The sequence below is a fragment of the Cheilinus undulatus genome, linkage group 19 (genome assembly GCF_018320785.1).
Source record: "Cheilinus undulatus linkage group 19, ASM1832078v1, whole genome shotgun sequence".
In the NCBI taxonomy this organism is placed as follows: Eukaryota; Metazoa; Chordata; class Actinopteri; order Labriformes; family Labridae; genus Cheilinus; species Cheilinus undulatus.
The window spans coordinates 8,292,602-8,307,489 of NC_054883.1; the positions used below are offsets into that span (position 1 = coordinate 8,292,602).

The 14,888-nt window shown below is 38.0% G+C and overlaps 2 protein-coding genes across 2 annotated transcripts; one reads left to right on the forward strand and one right to left on the reverse strand.

Annotated features, from left to right (window-relative positions):
• Positions 1-375: 375 nt before the first annotated feature.
• On the reverse strand, positions 376-6,595 carry mrpl15 (mitochondrial ribosomal protein L15). The gene is made up of 5 exons (XM_041813759.1): positions 6,429-6,595; positions 6,093-6,250; positions 3,174-3,339; positions 954-1,077; positions 376-860 (listed from the first exon to the last, which is right to left on the reverse strand). The coding sequence occupies exons 1-5, from the start codon at positions 6,531-6,533 to the stop codon at positions 517-519; spliced, it is 897 nt and encodes a 298-aa protein (XP_041669693.1). The 5' UTR covers positions 6,534-6,595; the 3' UTR covers positions 376-516.
• A 424-nt stretch (positions 6,596-7,019) lies between these two features.
• Positions 7,020-14,185, forward strand: lypla1 (lysophospholipase 1). Its single transcript, XM_041814593.1, has 9 exons — positions 7,020-7,366; positions 7,491-7,522; positions 7,630-7,695; positions 7,803-7,850; positions 7,935-8,005; positions 8,103-8,176; positions 10,338-10,439; positions 13,063-13,239; positions 13,775-14,185. The coding sequence occupies exons 1-9, from the start codon at positions 7,298-7,300 to the stop codon at positions 13,832-13,834; spliced, it is 699 nt and encodes a 232-aa protein (XP_041670527.1). The 5' UTR covers positions 7,020-7,297; the 3' UTR covers positions 13,835-14,185.
• The last annotated feature ends 703 nt before the right edge of the window (positions 14,186-14,888 follow it).

Here is a 14,888-nt window from a genome sequence, read left to right on the forward strand (position 1 = left end):
GCCTGTGATTGTACTCCAAGAGGAGGTGGGGAGGTGGTGGTGGGTCTTTTGAACATCCACACCAGGATACAGCTGCCTATGACTAATTTCAAACTCCCCTTCTAAGGCCGAAGCAAACCCATTTCACAAGTAACACACATCACCAGGCATCTGTTTCCTGTTTTCATTCTTTGAGTTATCTTATTTTCCTTATTTCCCCCTCACCTGTTACAGTTCACGTTCCTTCCATCGCGCTGCACGGGCCACTTTGTGCTCGGACACGAGGCCGTCGGACGTCACACTCTCAAAAACAAGAAGAAATACTCATGAATTTGGGACAAATCCTTTCATAAATGTACCCTCTGGACTTGATTTCATTAAGGATATTTGAGAATCTAGATTTTCAGATTAACTTTAATGACTTCTTCATTCTTGAACAGTGATGTTTTTACACACTTTTTATATAAAAAAGAAGCATGATGCAACAATAAACAGATTTTTCTGATTCTTGCCACCATATTGGACAGAGGCTTCTCCTCACAAATAAGAGTTGTAATATCTCAGAAGTTTCTCATCAGTTGGTTTCAGTATTTTCTTCTCTGGCATGTTAACGACCCAGCCTGGAGCGAGGCCAAAGAAGATCTGTCGAACATCCTTCCTCATGGCGAGCATGTGATACAGTTCGTCCTTTGAAATGTCTGGTAAAACATATCCATACTTCTGTGCCAGGGCCAGCCGGGCCTGCTGGATTTTCTCCGGGTCTGCCAAGTAACCCCTGTTTTCAGCACCTGTGTAATACGGGACCATGTCCTCCCCTGGTAGCATTCGCTTTGGAATGGGCTGCCCTCGCAAAAAGAACGGCACAGGCTTGATGAGAATCCCTGTAGAATAGAAACAATATTTAATCTTTAGACTTATCATTAAACCACATAAAGTAAACAGTTAACTAAGGCTGAGATGAGGTGTTTGATTACCGAGGCTTAAAGGATCATAGAAACTTGTAGTGATGACTCCTCCATTCCTCTCAATAGCAGCTATGGCTCCTTCAGAAGCTCTCTGAACCTCTATGTTGATTTTTGCAGCAAAAATGTCAGCACCCTGAAACACAGAGAACACAATAAATGATCCCAACAGTCAACAGGCTGTGGCAGAATGACAGGACTGTCATGTGCTGCCACCTAGTGGCACACAAGCCTCTAAACTGATGACTGTTAAGTTCCTTTGGTGCCTTATAAGGTTTCATGAATATCTCTTAGGCGTACAGAGAGACAAGGATATGACACTGTCTAAACTGTACAAACATGCCGACAATGTTGAAATATGAAATGCTATAAAAAACCTACACGCATAAGAAAAGTAAACTGTGTATAGTTCAAGTTGAAGGTGCTTAATGTGGTCTTAAATGTTATATTGTGGGTGTTTGTGACCAAACAATGGGAGCCAAAAAAGGCAGCATACTTTTTTTCTTATGGTTTTGCATTATTTTCTAAAATCAAGATCATCCCTGATCATAAATATCAAATGCTGATTAATTCTTAGGAATTTAATCCTTTCAGCACAAGTTTAATTGCAAAAAACGCTGATTTCTGTCATGTAAAAAAACCCAAAACTTTAATATTTTTACATACCAAATGCAAATTGGTTTTTTTTTTAATGGGATTATCACAGCCTTGATGTTGATAATGAGCAACAACTGTGATTATTATTGGGGCTGTCAAGATTAATCATGATTATTCAAGGTCCACATCTAGTGCACCATGTTTTTTTTTTATTTTTATTTTTTTATTGTGATTCATTTTATTCTCTATTGTCCTTTTAATACTTGTTGGTCAAGGCATGTCAGAGTCTCTTTGCAGCCACAGCGATGTAAAATAAGTCCACCGCTGCTCCTTAGTGTCTCATTCTACTTTTAAAAAATGTACAGACAGCTTATTGGACAAGTCAGTCATCTGAACTGTTCTAATGTTTTCTTATTTCATTTTCAATCCATAACAAGTTCTTTTTTCCACTGTTGAGTTAATCTTAAAATCTGCTTTCTACGAACAGAGCTAGGTCTGTATCTAAACAGGAAGTAAATTAATCCTAGTTTAAGAAAGTAGAGAAGTTAAAATTGATTCAAAAACAGTTTGAAATGAAAAATTGTAGAGTTTTAGAATGCCATAAAAAGGGTGTCAAGATTAATCACGATAAACTCCAGACACTCTGAGACTAATTGCAATTTAAATGTCTAAGTTATGACAGCTTTAATTTTATGCTTTTTTTCAAGATTTTAGTTAACTGTTATCATAGGAACCCTGTAGGAAACCAGGGGAAAAACTTAAATTTCTCCTCATGCAGAATATGGAAAAATGGCTGACAACTGATGAGGAAAAAGGAGGAAGTGCTCATTTGAAGCAATGACTCCACAATGAAAGCTTAATATCAGGAAATGCATTTTTGTTGCTAACTTTGATGGCTGGAGGTTTCAAAAATGTGATTTTAGCAGGTTTCCATGGGGCATTTTTGGTCATGAACACCCTGAGCCAATACAAAGTGTACAGTACTTATTGACTCATTACAGGTTCTGATATTATTATTACTAAATTCTAAAAAAACATATCCTCCAACATGTATGTTGTTAACGATGACACAGTCAAAATTATTTGAAAAAGAAACAAAAAATTACCAAAAAATGGCCTCAACCCCCTCTAAGGATGAACTAACTGATGGTAATATTAAATGAAAGGCCGTGGTGGGAGCAGGGATAAGCAACATGCATGAGACTTTAAAATAAAAGTCAATGTGTTTGTTAAGCATAACATTTGTATTGCATTTTTCTTGTTAACATTTGCTTACCAATCTTTTTGTTGGAAGGAGTTCTGTTTTCTGCCAGATTAACCACTATCACAGCATCTATTGTTAGTCATTATTGAAAAAAGCAAACATCTAGCCATCAGACACAATGGATTTTCCCTCTACCATGTATGGAAAGTATCTTCTTTAACAAATATGGCGCTGTTTCCCCGTTAGTCAGAATGTAAATGAAGTCTAGTCCATGGACTCTACTGTATTGTTGACATGCACTGAATAACTTGCAGCAGTCGCTGTAGTGTTAAGCATTGAGAGATGAGAGAACAACCTTCAAGCGTTAATGACTGAAGCTAGGTGTGAAAAAGTCAATCATGACCAAGCAGCGTCAAGCTTTCAGCAGTTACCTCGTCAACCAGCAGGACTCCAAAGTCTCTCTTTAATGGCTGGATGGTCACTCCTCTGGCATTGACCAGCTGGGTCAGGTCTATGGGCTGTGTGGGATCAACTCGTCCCAGGTCAATCAGGTACTGCAGTCGTTTCAGTGACAGAGGCTGATACTGAGGCCGGTGACTACATGAGAGCACACAAAGGTTGTTAGTGAGAATAAATTAGATGTGATCTATGTACATATAATTTCAGCAGTTCACTGAACAACAGCGTGACATGATATAAAAACAAACTATCATCAAAATGTGTCTTTTTTTCCATGGCAAAAACTAGACTAAAAATAGATCTGTGATGACTAAAACTAGATTAAAATGTAATGTAGTTTTCGTCGGACATACAAAATCTGTGATATTTCTCCACTTTGGGTAAATCTGACAAAAACAATGCAGCTGTAGCTATTCTACCTCTTAGCTGTAGAAAGCAGGGGGCCCAGGTTTGGCAGGGTGGACAGAACACACTACCATGATTTGGTACCAGATTTAGGCAAGAAAATAAATGTTTGGACTAAAAGTAAAGATGAAAATGTGAAGACTTTTTATGGACTAAAACTGGACCAAAATGTTTTGAGTTTTCGTCGACTAATACTAAACTAAAACTAAAAAGGGTAGAAATGACTATGAAAAGGTTGGGAACCACTGGCTTAGAGGGGATATCATGGTTCCTACATATAGAGGCTATGGTCCTCGTATGGCAACCATGGGTTTGATTCAACCCTCACAGTTTGCTTCATTCCATCCCCATGCTCTCCTCCCCAGGTGTCCTGTCCCACTTTAGCTGTCCTACCTACCAAAGGCGATACTGTCTCATGAAAGAAAATTCTAAAACAGAGCTTACTTTAGATAAATTATTTTAAAATGAAGAGATATAGCAAATCTATTTATTATTCAGCATCTTAAGGTAGGATATGGCAGTAAGATACTTAATCAATATATTCAGCCCCAGCTGTTTTTCCCAAAGTGACGTACATTTCAGAGTTTTTAAAAGGCTTACAGTAATGACAACCAAAACAAGGATCTTGAGCTTAGAGGACAATTTCAGTTAGTGCCAACAAACAACAGGGTTCATTTGCATATATGGGTGCACTTGGTTCTTGGCATATTTAAATCTCCTGTGAGGGATTTTAAGATGATTATATAACAAACTAAAATTAATACAAAACAGACTATTTCCATACAGTTATTTTTAATGTCGAAGACCGCTCCAGGGTACTTGAGGTGGGTGTCAGATGAAGTGGTAAACTGCATGCTGCAGAAACAGCTATTTTGCCATTCCACAGGAGATTCGCTATGAGTGAGAGAACTGACTGTTGAAAGAGCATGGTTAGACTTTTGTGTGTGCCAGGAAGTGCTAAGAGCACATGTAAAGGACCAAATAAGCAGAGATAAACGTAGATCATTGACTACAGAGTAGCCAAAAAAAATCAACAAGTACTGAGCACTGAGTAGTTTCTTTTGATACCCTTGGTGTTGTACAGTAAAATATGATCTTTCCCTGATGTGCAATAACAACAAGAGAATATAAATCTCCAGCAAGGATGTTTACTTAAAGTAACACCTTTATAATAAAGAGAAAAGCAACAGGTGCTGTGGATGAAATGTGTAATGATTGTCTCTATATATGCTACTGACCGTCATATACATGTACATATAAAAAATTTAGAACATCATATAAAAGTTATTTTTTTCCTGTGATACAAAGTTAAATATTCCAAGACTTTTTCAGGTTTTTAATCTTGAGGATTACAGCTTTCAGCTCACAAAAATCTAAAATCTCCTATCTGAAAATGTTTGAAGATTGTGGAAAAGTCCAATTCGCTAAGCTTTCCAAGCCTTCACTCTCACATTCTGGTTCAGTACACACAACTGAAATCATGGGGAAGACTAACGACTTGAATCAAGAATCTTGACCAGAATCAAGAATGGACTGATAAGCATGTGTTTAACATGCATCATATTTGCTAGTAATGGCTGACAGGCGTATTGTTTTAACCTTAGCTGTTTGCAGGGTTATCTTAATAACTGAAAGGAGTTTATTTAAAAAAAAAACAATACCCAAAGAACATCATATTTTTCTTCTGCTCATTCTCTGTTAATTCTAATAATGTTCTGGGGTCCAGATGGGAAGATGTGGGGTGCTAATGTGGCCCCGGGCTGCCAGTTGATATTCAGTGGTATAGAGAATCTATGGGGCGTTTTCAAGAGGAAGATGTGAGACAGCAGACTCAAAAACACAGATGAGCTAAAGGGAGCTATCACAGCAACCTGGGCTTCATAACAACCCAGCAGTGTCACGGACTGGTCGCCTCCATGGTAGGTCACATTGATGTAGTAATCTGTGCAAACAATCCAAACTATTTCTGAGTGCATAAATGAACACATTTTACCAGAAGGTCAACATTTATCTGTTATAAGTCCTTTTTGTTTTGTGATATTCTAATATTTGAGAGAGTGGAATTTTGAAATGTGAGCTGTAAGCTGTAATCAACAACAATAAAACAAAAAATAGTCATTAAATATTTCACTTTGTATGAGACAAATTCAAATCACTGAGGGATTTTTTTTCATGATATTGTAATTTTTTAGGATGCACCAGTATGGTCAAAGCCAAACTGCTGGCCAGTTTCCTGTAGTTGACAGAGACAAAACCTCCTCATTTAGACTTTTATGATTGTGTTTACTTCATAAAATTATGCATTATAAAATGTATAAAAGTACACTTCCTCTAAATTACCTTCGTAAAAAAATAATTTAAAAACTATTTAAAAAGGACGAGCACACAAAAAGCTACACAATTACAGTAAAGTGGGTAAATGTAATTGTTGACTTTCCACCCGTTTGAGAAACTCTTCACAAACAGCTTGAGTGATGAAGTGTTACCTGTGTCCTTCATTGTATCCATATTTCGGGATGCGCAGGTAAAAGGGGGTATTACCCCCCTCAAATCCAAGCCGGGGTCGGTTGCCTCTCTGCCGCTCTCCTTTATGCCCCCTGCCGCTTCTATTACCACCATGCTGCCCTCTGCCCCGCTTCCTTTCCTATGGTTAAAACAGCAGATAGTTCATTTATCTACTTTTGCTAGAACCCATGCATCTTCTCATGAAAATAGCTGACAGTGTCAGCATCTGGCTCCATTTGATAGCAGCAGGCTAGCTCCCTTTGCTAACTGGAGTGTACTGCTAAACAACATAACAGAAATAAAACAATCAAACTTACCGGCTTTGTGGATCCTGGTTCAGGCCGCAAGTTCGCTAGTGATATCCGCGGAAGGTTCTGCAAAGCGTCAAACGCTTTGCCACCAGGCTTTTTGGGGAACGACATGTTTCTGCAGCTCACATGTCAAAGCTAGCCAAACCAAGGACATGCAGGTCACGTGACCGAGGTCAGCGGAAGTACTTTTTGTTCGCTCGGCGACTTCCCGAAATAATAATGAGCACGGCAGAAAAAAGTCACTATTGAGCTGTAAGGCCATTCTAAATGCACTCACAAGGAATAGCGTTTGAAATCGGTTTATACGTGTATAATAACGCTTAAATGTATAATTGATTTGAATTTAAATTGAGTAAATGGATAAAACAGTTACATAAACGTAAAATGTTCTTTACGTCACACAACTAAACGTTTACATCTGTAATAGATATTTTAAGTTTAATGGGATTGTACTATCAGTATACTGCATATCTACGAGTCGCTAGAATATGCTTTAAAATTGCCGTTGAGGATTTGATGTTTTTGATGCATTGACAGCGGAACGAACCAATCCTCGCTTTGCATTTGCCAACGACCTCTACCTGAGGCCAATCATCTACCAGAGGAGGCGGGACTTCAAGGGGTGTCAGTCCAACAGACAAGTAACCTGCTACTGTGGTTTGTGTGATCCGGTGGTGTATTATTTTTGTGAGGAAAAATCCAACTCCGGAGACAAATTGACGACTGCCCGTTTTGATACGAGTCCGTGGTTCCTCGACCTCCATTGTCGGTCGACGTTTGTCTTTCTGGTTGGACGTTGAGATTGGCAGCTGGGGGTGTCGTTATTAGCTCAGAGTAGCTAACTTGTCCCTACATATCAGCTGCCTCAGCGCTGTATGTGCGGCAATAACATGTCAGCGCCTTTACCTGCCATTGTGCCTGCAGCCCGGAAAGCTACTGCAGCGGTGAGTTGACCAGGCGACACGGAAACTATTGTCTGGTTGTGTTTTAACAAAATGTGCAGCATACAAAACTGCGGCTCAGAACTGCATACACTTTTAACTCTTTAATGTTTGGGATTGTTTACAGGTGATATTTCTGCATGGCCTTGGAGATACAGGGTAGGCAAATATACGTGTTACTTTCATTTTGTAATAGAATATTGTCTTTTCCTTAGGTGAAAATTTAGCTTGTGTTGAAATATATTTGAACCTATGCTCTCCAACAGGCATGGCTGGGCAGAGGCTTTTGCAGGCATCAGGATACCACATGTGAAATACATCTGTCCTCATGCGTAAGTAGGAACAGCAGCTCTAACTTAATGTAAAAAGTGTTGGAAAAGTCTTAAAAAGTTTAAAAAGGACAGCATAACAATGTGATGTGTTTCTCTTAAAATTGCAGTCCCACCATGCCTGTTTCTTTGAACATGAGAATGTCAATGCCTTCCTGGTAAGTGTCACAATATTTGAACATATGGATGGTGTGGTTGTCTGATTGACAATGAGTACTATGTTTTTTTCATCTCATGTATAGGTTTGATATCTATGGGTTAAACCCAGATGCAGAGGAAGATGAGAGTGGTATAAAAAGAGCGTCAGAGAACAGTATGTCTTTGTATTTCAGTGGAACTTAGCTTTTATGTAAGAAAAGTGATAGACTGCTGCATAAAGAGCTTCTTTAATTTGTTTGATTTCTCCATAGTTAAAGCCTTGATAGATCAAGAAGTGAAGAATGGGATACCTTCACACAGAATAATTCTGGGTGGATTCTCACAAGTAAGTGCAGCACGCACGCAGATGATTTGTTACATAACACTGTTTTTGCTGTGATTCACTGCTTATGTATCTAACGCTTTAAAATAGCCCGATGTAAAAGACACATTCACACTCTTAAACATGTGCATGTCTCCAGAGGAGTATACCGAAAATGTGAAAGTTACAGAGGATTGCATAGCAAGCTATATTCACTGAGATGATTGTTAATTTATTGTGTAATTCTGGAGGGAAAATCTGAGAATTTGAACAGGTTTCAAGAATTTTAACTTGTTAAGAAAGTATGAGTATTCGTAAAATATTCATAAAATAGTGTCAATTTTTTAAATATAGACCGGGTTCCTGCAGATCCTTAAAAGTCTTGGACATTTGAAATTTAAGGCCATAAAGAGTTTGAATTGAATTTTAGAAGGCACATTGACAAATATATATCTTCATCTGATTTTTGTATTCTAGCTAAATTTATTTTTATTGTTTTTTTTTTGCGTTTATGTGATCAGAATTAAAGATTTATCAAAGAAATAGCATTCCTTTTAATATTCATTTCAATATTTTCTAAATACATTTCCATTTCAAATTGTTTAATAAATAGTCATTTAAATACAGAGAATAATGCTGTAGATGCTCAAAATGATTTTAAAGTTATAAAAGCTTTTTACTGTTGTTAAACAAGAGTCCAGTTCTTTAACTTGGGTTAGAGAACCCTTACAAAACGTCTGCCCTTACAAAATCACTATTACCCTTTTCAGTAGCTAAACAGTTTAGAATCAGCTCAGCAAACCTGCTGAAAATATGCTAGAAATATTGCTGTATGGTATATTGATAATATAGAGGGATTAAATGTGCCAGAAACAATCAAATTCTGGGATTTATGACACAAAAACTTCTTTGTCCTATATTATTTGACCTCATAAAGTTCAGTCCTGGTCCAGTATATCAAGAAATTCAACATGCCTTTAATTTCTTGCGTAAAAGTGGTATAATATTTTTATTCAGCCCAGGCCTTAAGAAGGTCTTAAATAAGATTTCTAAAAGAGTGTAGGAACTCTAGTTTATCTATTTAGCATTCTAATATCAGCTGGTAAAAAGACCATGACTGAAACCGGCTGTGTCCTGACCTCTCTGTAATTAGGAAGTGGGAGGTTTATAGTTAGATCTATGTTCTCACCATGTCTACAAATGCACAGATTTACACAGCTGTGGTCAAGATAGATTACATACAAACGTCAGCCACTGTGATTTTTCCTAGGGTCAGTAAAATAATAAGTATGACACTATTACTGATATTAACCCCATACATAATTTTGTGTATAAGCACTGATAGAATGCATACATACAGCACACTATATATTGTATTTTTCTTTGTACACTAATTGTTTCTGCTCTTCAATCTCTCTCGATGGAAGAAGTCCTATTGAACTGTCTCCCTACCTTCAAATGTAAATCAACATGACTACACGTTTCTCTGTAAAGACTGTTTATAGTTAACAAGAAAAAGTTTCAAACAAAAAAGGAATGTCAAAATGGGAATATTGTGAAAAAAAAAATGTAATGAAACATACAAACATAATTTACTGTGGATTTTTTTTTTGCTCTGTAAAACATGGCTGTTGATCTAAAATACTCTCAATCCTTCCCTAAATAAAGATTTTTTTAAAGCTAATGTAGAATTAACTTTGATTACATAAGTGTTCGCCCACATTTCATGGTAAGTTAAAAAAAAAAAAAAAACGTAATCCTTAACAGGAATCAAAGTGTAAAAACACAACGTCTTATGATGGTGGGCTATGTGCAGGACTGTTTCTTTGCTCTAAGCAGTTGCCAGGCAACCAGCAAAGACCACAGGAAGTTACAGTGCCTGGCCAACAAATAGTCAGAGAGGCACAAAAACACCCTCAGCTATTCCTTTCAGTAAAGATCACAAGGTCAATACCAATATTGATAGATTGTGATTCAGCCAATCAGCTGTTAGATTTGCTCTGTGCTGTTCCATCCCTGCAGCAGTGTAATTGTCAATGAGCCCTAAATGTATGTCTTTCTGATTGATTTTCAGTAATTTCTGGCTGAGGTTTCTGGAGCTCTTATAGTTTGTCTCCTCTAATGAAAGCTGCTAGTGATGTGACAAGGATTTATTTCAAAAGTACCTGTTTTGACCCTCCTCCAGGGTGGAGCGCTGTCTCTCTACACGGCTTTGACAACTCAGCAGAAGCTCGCCGGTGTAGTCGCTCTGAGCTGTTGGCTTCCTCTCCGGAACTCCTTCCCTCAGGTAGAAAAATAACAGATCAGCTATCAGCTGGGCTTTTTATTTGTTTGTTTTGTTTTGTTTTTTTTTTTAGATTTTTAGAGGTTATGTGTAAATCTGGAAACTTAAAGGAACAGTTCACGTGAAAGTTCAGATATAAAACCTTGTTTGGTTGCTTTAATGCAGTAGTACATATCTTTAACAGCATGACATTATTCAACACAACAGGAAACAATACAGTCTAGTTCTATACAACATGATAAGGCACGATAGGCTATGATACATCTCGATACACCCCAACCTGATACAACAGGACCCTATAGGATATGACGTTATAAGAAACTATATTGTGGTCACTAATTAGTGGACCGAGTCCTGATCCAAGTGCTGTATAATCTGGACCTGTGCATACTTGTTATTCCATTCTGACATGTGCTCCTATCACAGCCTGTGTAGCCTTTTAACATCTACAGTGATATATTTTGAGCTGCGCAGCTATTCTTAACGACACTACACAACCAATCAGATGCTTCTCTCAGATGAGGCACGGCGAATGTTAGATCAGCCAACAGCTGCACTGAACACGCACACAGGTGTCAGGGGAGTCTCAGAAACTGTGGAGAAAGTGAGTCAGGGGAAAGTTAAGACACTGTGCTTTAAACTAAGAAATGATGACACTTTTAGCATTAGTAAAACATTAGTTAAGCATTGATGAATATTTAACTCATTGCTAGGGGTGTAAAGGTACTGTACCTATTTGGTACGGGCCTGTACCATAGACGTGTACCAAACGGATACATGTGGAATGAAGCTCATACACAGACGGAAAACCAGAGAACAACTCACTGTCACACTGTCCTGGTAACCACAGCAAACGACAGCAACAGCCTGAATATTCTCAAATAAAAGTGTCCTGTTTAGGAACACTTTGTTTCCCAGTAAAATACAACAGTGGACAAAGACAACAACAGTAGCACTGACATTATTCAGCAGGTGTGTCACTGACAGTACGTCGTCCAGCGGATCAATCAAAGCATTTAAAAAGGCACCACTCAAACAAGAATGTCACTGTAACAGCAAAGTCTCACCAGCCGGTTATGAATTTCCCATGATTTAAGATCTTTTTGTTATGACAATGGTGCTCTGGTTTTGTGAATGGAATTGATTCTAAACCCAGTACCTTCAACCGTCAGCCTCAGAGGAGGGGGAGAGGGAGCTCCATCATGTCTGCAGCCGCGTAATAGGTAAAGGTATCTTCAGATTTCACACGTCTCTAACCTCTTTATCCGCCTAGATGGGCTGTGCAAAGTTCTGCCAAACTTTGTAGTACGTCCCACTGGTTAAAAAAGTAATCCAGTGCTGAAGTCCGTGTTGAAATCGGCAGGATAGACGTTAGTTAGCATACTTAACAAGCTAACTTATGGTTGTATGATGATGTGTTCAAGTTGGCTGGGAGATTTCAGTGTTTAAAGAATACATATACATATGTCAATATATCAATTAAAATAACCTAGTAATTAAAAGCTGTTATTTATTTATCAATTTTTTTTTAATTGAAGACCTTTTGGAAGAAGGTTGCAGAATTATTAATAATTTAAATGTATTTCATTCAGCCTATTTATTTTAATACAGCTTAATACAGTTAGAAAAAAAATTCTAATATTTATTTGCTTTAACCGTACCAAAAACGTAACGAACCGTGACTTCAAAACCGAGATACCCACCAAACCAAAATTTTTCCGTACCGTTACACCCTACCTATAAAGCAATACATTTATAAAATGAGCAATAAATGATTTCTTAATTCATTATTAAATCTTAAGTAATCATCTACAAAACATTATTGTGTAATGTTTAAGTCCTTAACCAACACAGCTATTATATTATAGCTATATTATTGATGATTCTTAACCCCTAACCTTAACCCTTGCCCTTACCCTAACTACCTACCCCTTTACTAATGCTTTGTGATTGTGCTTTAGCATTTTTCTTTTTTATGAAAGAACACATGTACTCATTTTCTATATTGCCAGCTTCACTCTTCAGCTCAAGGCACTTATAATGTCTTTATATTAAGCATTACCTATTGTTTAACCTACTTATTATCTATTTACTTCTTTTAAAATCATATATTAGCAGCTCTGGGTCATTTCTTCAGAGATGCTGGATGACTGGGGTATTTTGATAACAAAATAAAGTCCTTTTTGTCTCTCTTGTTCAACGGACCTGTTATCTTTATTTTTAAACCACATTTTTACCAGAGTTTAATGGGGCATTTACCAATTGTCATGCTTTTTTATTTTAATGGAAAGTTTTTAGTATTTTTTTGTACTCACAGTACTCACCTGGAGAGCCTATGCACTGTGCAATGGTACTTGGTACTTTATTGAAGGATATGATAGGATACGACATGATTGGACACTAGACAGCATAATACAGTACAGTGTGATATAATACCTAATGATATGTACATTTAACACAGAAGCACATACAAATAAAGACTACAGACAGTATGTTACATCACCCATAATGCACAAAACAAGAGAAAAATGCAGAGACTAATTCAGTAGTGCAGTGCATGTGTGAAAGGTGCCATAATCTGTCATAATCAGGTAATTAGAATAATCCTAATCTCCTCTATTCTCAGGCTTCTGCCAGCAGTGCAAACAAGGATATGCATGTCCTCCAATGCCACGGGGATTCCGACCCCCTGGTTCCGTTTATATTTGGCAGCCAGACATTGGAGAAGATGAAGAGCCTCATCAATCCAGCCAACATTACCTTTAAGTCATACAGGGGTCTACCTCACGGCGCCTGTCCAGAGGTCAGTGTGGGAAAATATCAGATTTAATTGTCTAAGGAAGGGTTGTTACGATACCAGAGGTTTTTAGGTTCAGTGGAATTAAATGATGTTTGATTACATGGCGATTGCAGGGTAATTTGGTAATTACATTTTTAAGTGACCAAAAATTGCAACACACTCCTACAAAATGTCTAAATTGCACAAATGCATTGGTAATGATTGTATAGGTGCAACTGAGACCTGTCACTTCCTCTATCTGTTTATAAGAGATGTTAATGAGTTAATGAGGTCCTGGAAAGACTTGAAATAATTCACTATCTGCCGATCTGTGAGTCTGACAGCACCCCGGCTTCTCTCTCCTGGTAGTCAGAAGTATGACTGAGGATCTGAAGTTCAGCCACGTTCAGAACTATCAATTATTAAAATAACAGATTGTATTGCTTTAAAACATGTGGTATAACAAGTAACTATCAATTTGACAATGTTATTTAGGCATAATTGGACACTTATGCTGTCTAGTGTTCAACCTAAGAGGTTTTATTTTGTATCTGTACAGGAAATGGTGGATGTCAAACGATTCATAGAGAAGCAGCTTCCTCCCATCAGAGACGAGTGAGATCCGGAGTTGTCGCAAACCATGCACAGCACCATCCGAGTCTTTTGGGCTCCTGCACTCGAGGAATCAATGACTTACTTGACAATAAAACCACGCTGCTACTCATAGAGCCAGGCACGTCTGTGGCTACATGTTAGCCTGTGGAAGACCTGACTGTAATGATGCTGCATCCTGACCTGGATCCACTCACAGTCCTCAGTGTTACAGTAGAGTAACTCTAGTTGCTTGATTGTAAAGCTGTTCGCTATTGAGACAAGCCATTACTTGTCAGAAACATGTACTGGAATAACTAGGGCTATACTTTACGGTTAAATACCTGCTATCTCAAAATAAACGGCCTGTTAATTTTTATATTGTAGCCTTTGTATACTTGTGTGGAAACATTGACTGTATATTAATGAGGATAGTGATTTTATTGAACAAAAGTGAAGCCAAAAAAGTCCCCCTGATGGTATGTATATGTGTCACTGGCTGCTCCTGAATCACATGCTGTTTGGGACTATGTCCTCAGTTTTTAGAGTGCTCTTAAACAGAGCCTGTTCATTATGTTGTTGACATTAGAGTGCCGTCTGCCACCAGCATTACAAATGTAGACACAAGATGGGAGAAAGGGGAATGGCTTTCTGCTTTCATTTCATTGAAAATCTGCACAGGGATTTACAGCGCTGTACCAGAAGTTGAACTGTTTTCGTCTGAGAGTGCCTCACTGAGCAGTGAGGATGCTGGACTGAACAGGTTTGGAATGAAAAATGAGTGATGACTCTAAAACATTAAAGGTCCTTTGGGTTGGTACAGCCTCCAGTGGGACAAATGTTTGAGCGGGCACTCTTGTTCATTGATTGTTATTGTTGAGTTTTCTCTCACCTTTCCTTCTGTATTCTGCTTGTCTGGTTGAGAATGCTGCAGGAGCCACTTTTGTCCAACCTTGCATAGCAGATGGATTTGACAGTCTGTCATCTGGCAAATCCATCTTGAAAAGCTCTAATCCATGCAGGACAAAAATGGTTTGGAACAATTGGCGTCATTTGAGGAGGATGAGGCAGTAGCTACTGGC

Bases quoted from the DNA above. Each gene is read 5' to 3' on its own strand.
- lypla1 (XM_041814593.1), top strand. From the start codon at position 7,298: ATGTGCGGCAATAACATGTCAGCGCCTTTACCTGCCATTGTGCCTGCA. The intron at 7,367-7,490 runs GTGAGTTGACCA...GATTGTTTACAG, and splicing joins CCCGGAAAGCTACTGCAGCG to GTGATATTTCTGCATGGCCT. The intron at 8,006-8,102 runs GTATGTCTTTGT...ATTTCTCCATAG, and splicing joins AAAAAGAGCGTCAGAGAACA to TTAAAGCCTTGATAGATCAA.
- mrpl15 (XM_041813759.1), bottom strand. From the start codon at position 6,533: ATGTCGTTCCCCAAAAAGCCTGGTGGCAAAGCGTTTGACGCTTTGCAG. The intron at 3,340-6,092 runs GTAACACTTCAT...GCTCTCATGTAG, and splicing joins GGATACAATGAAGGACACAG to TCACCGGCCTCAGTATCAGC. The intron at 861-953 runs GTAATCAAACAC...TCTATTCTACAG, and splicing joins CTATGATCCTTTAAGCCTCG to GGATTCTCATCAAGCCTGTG.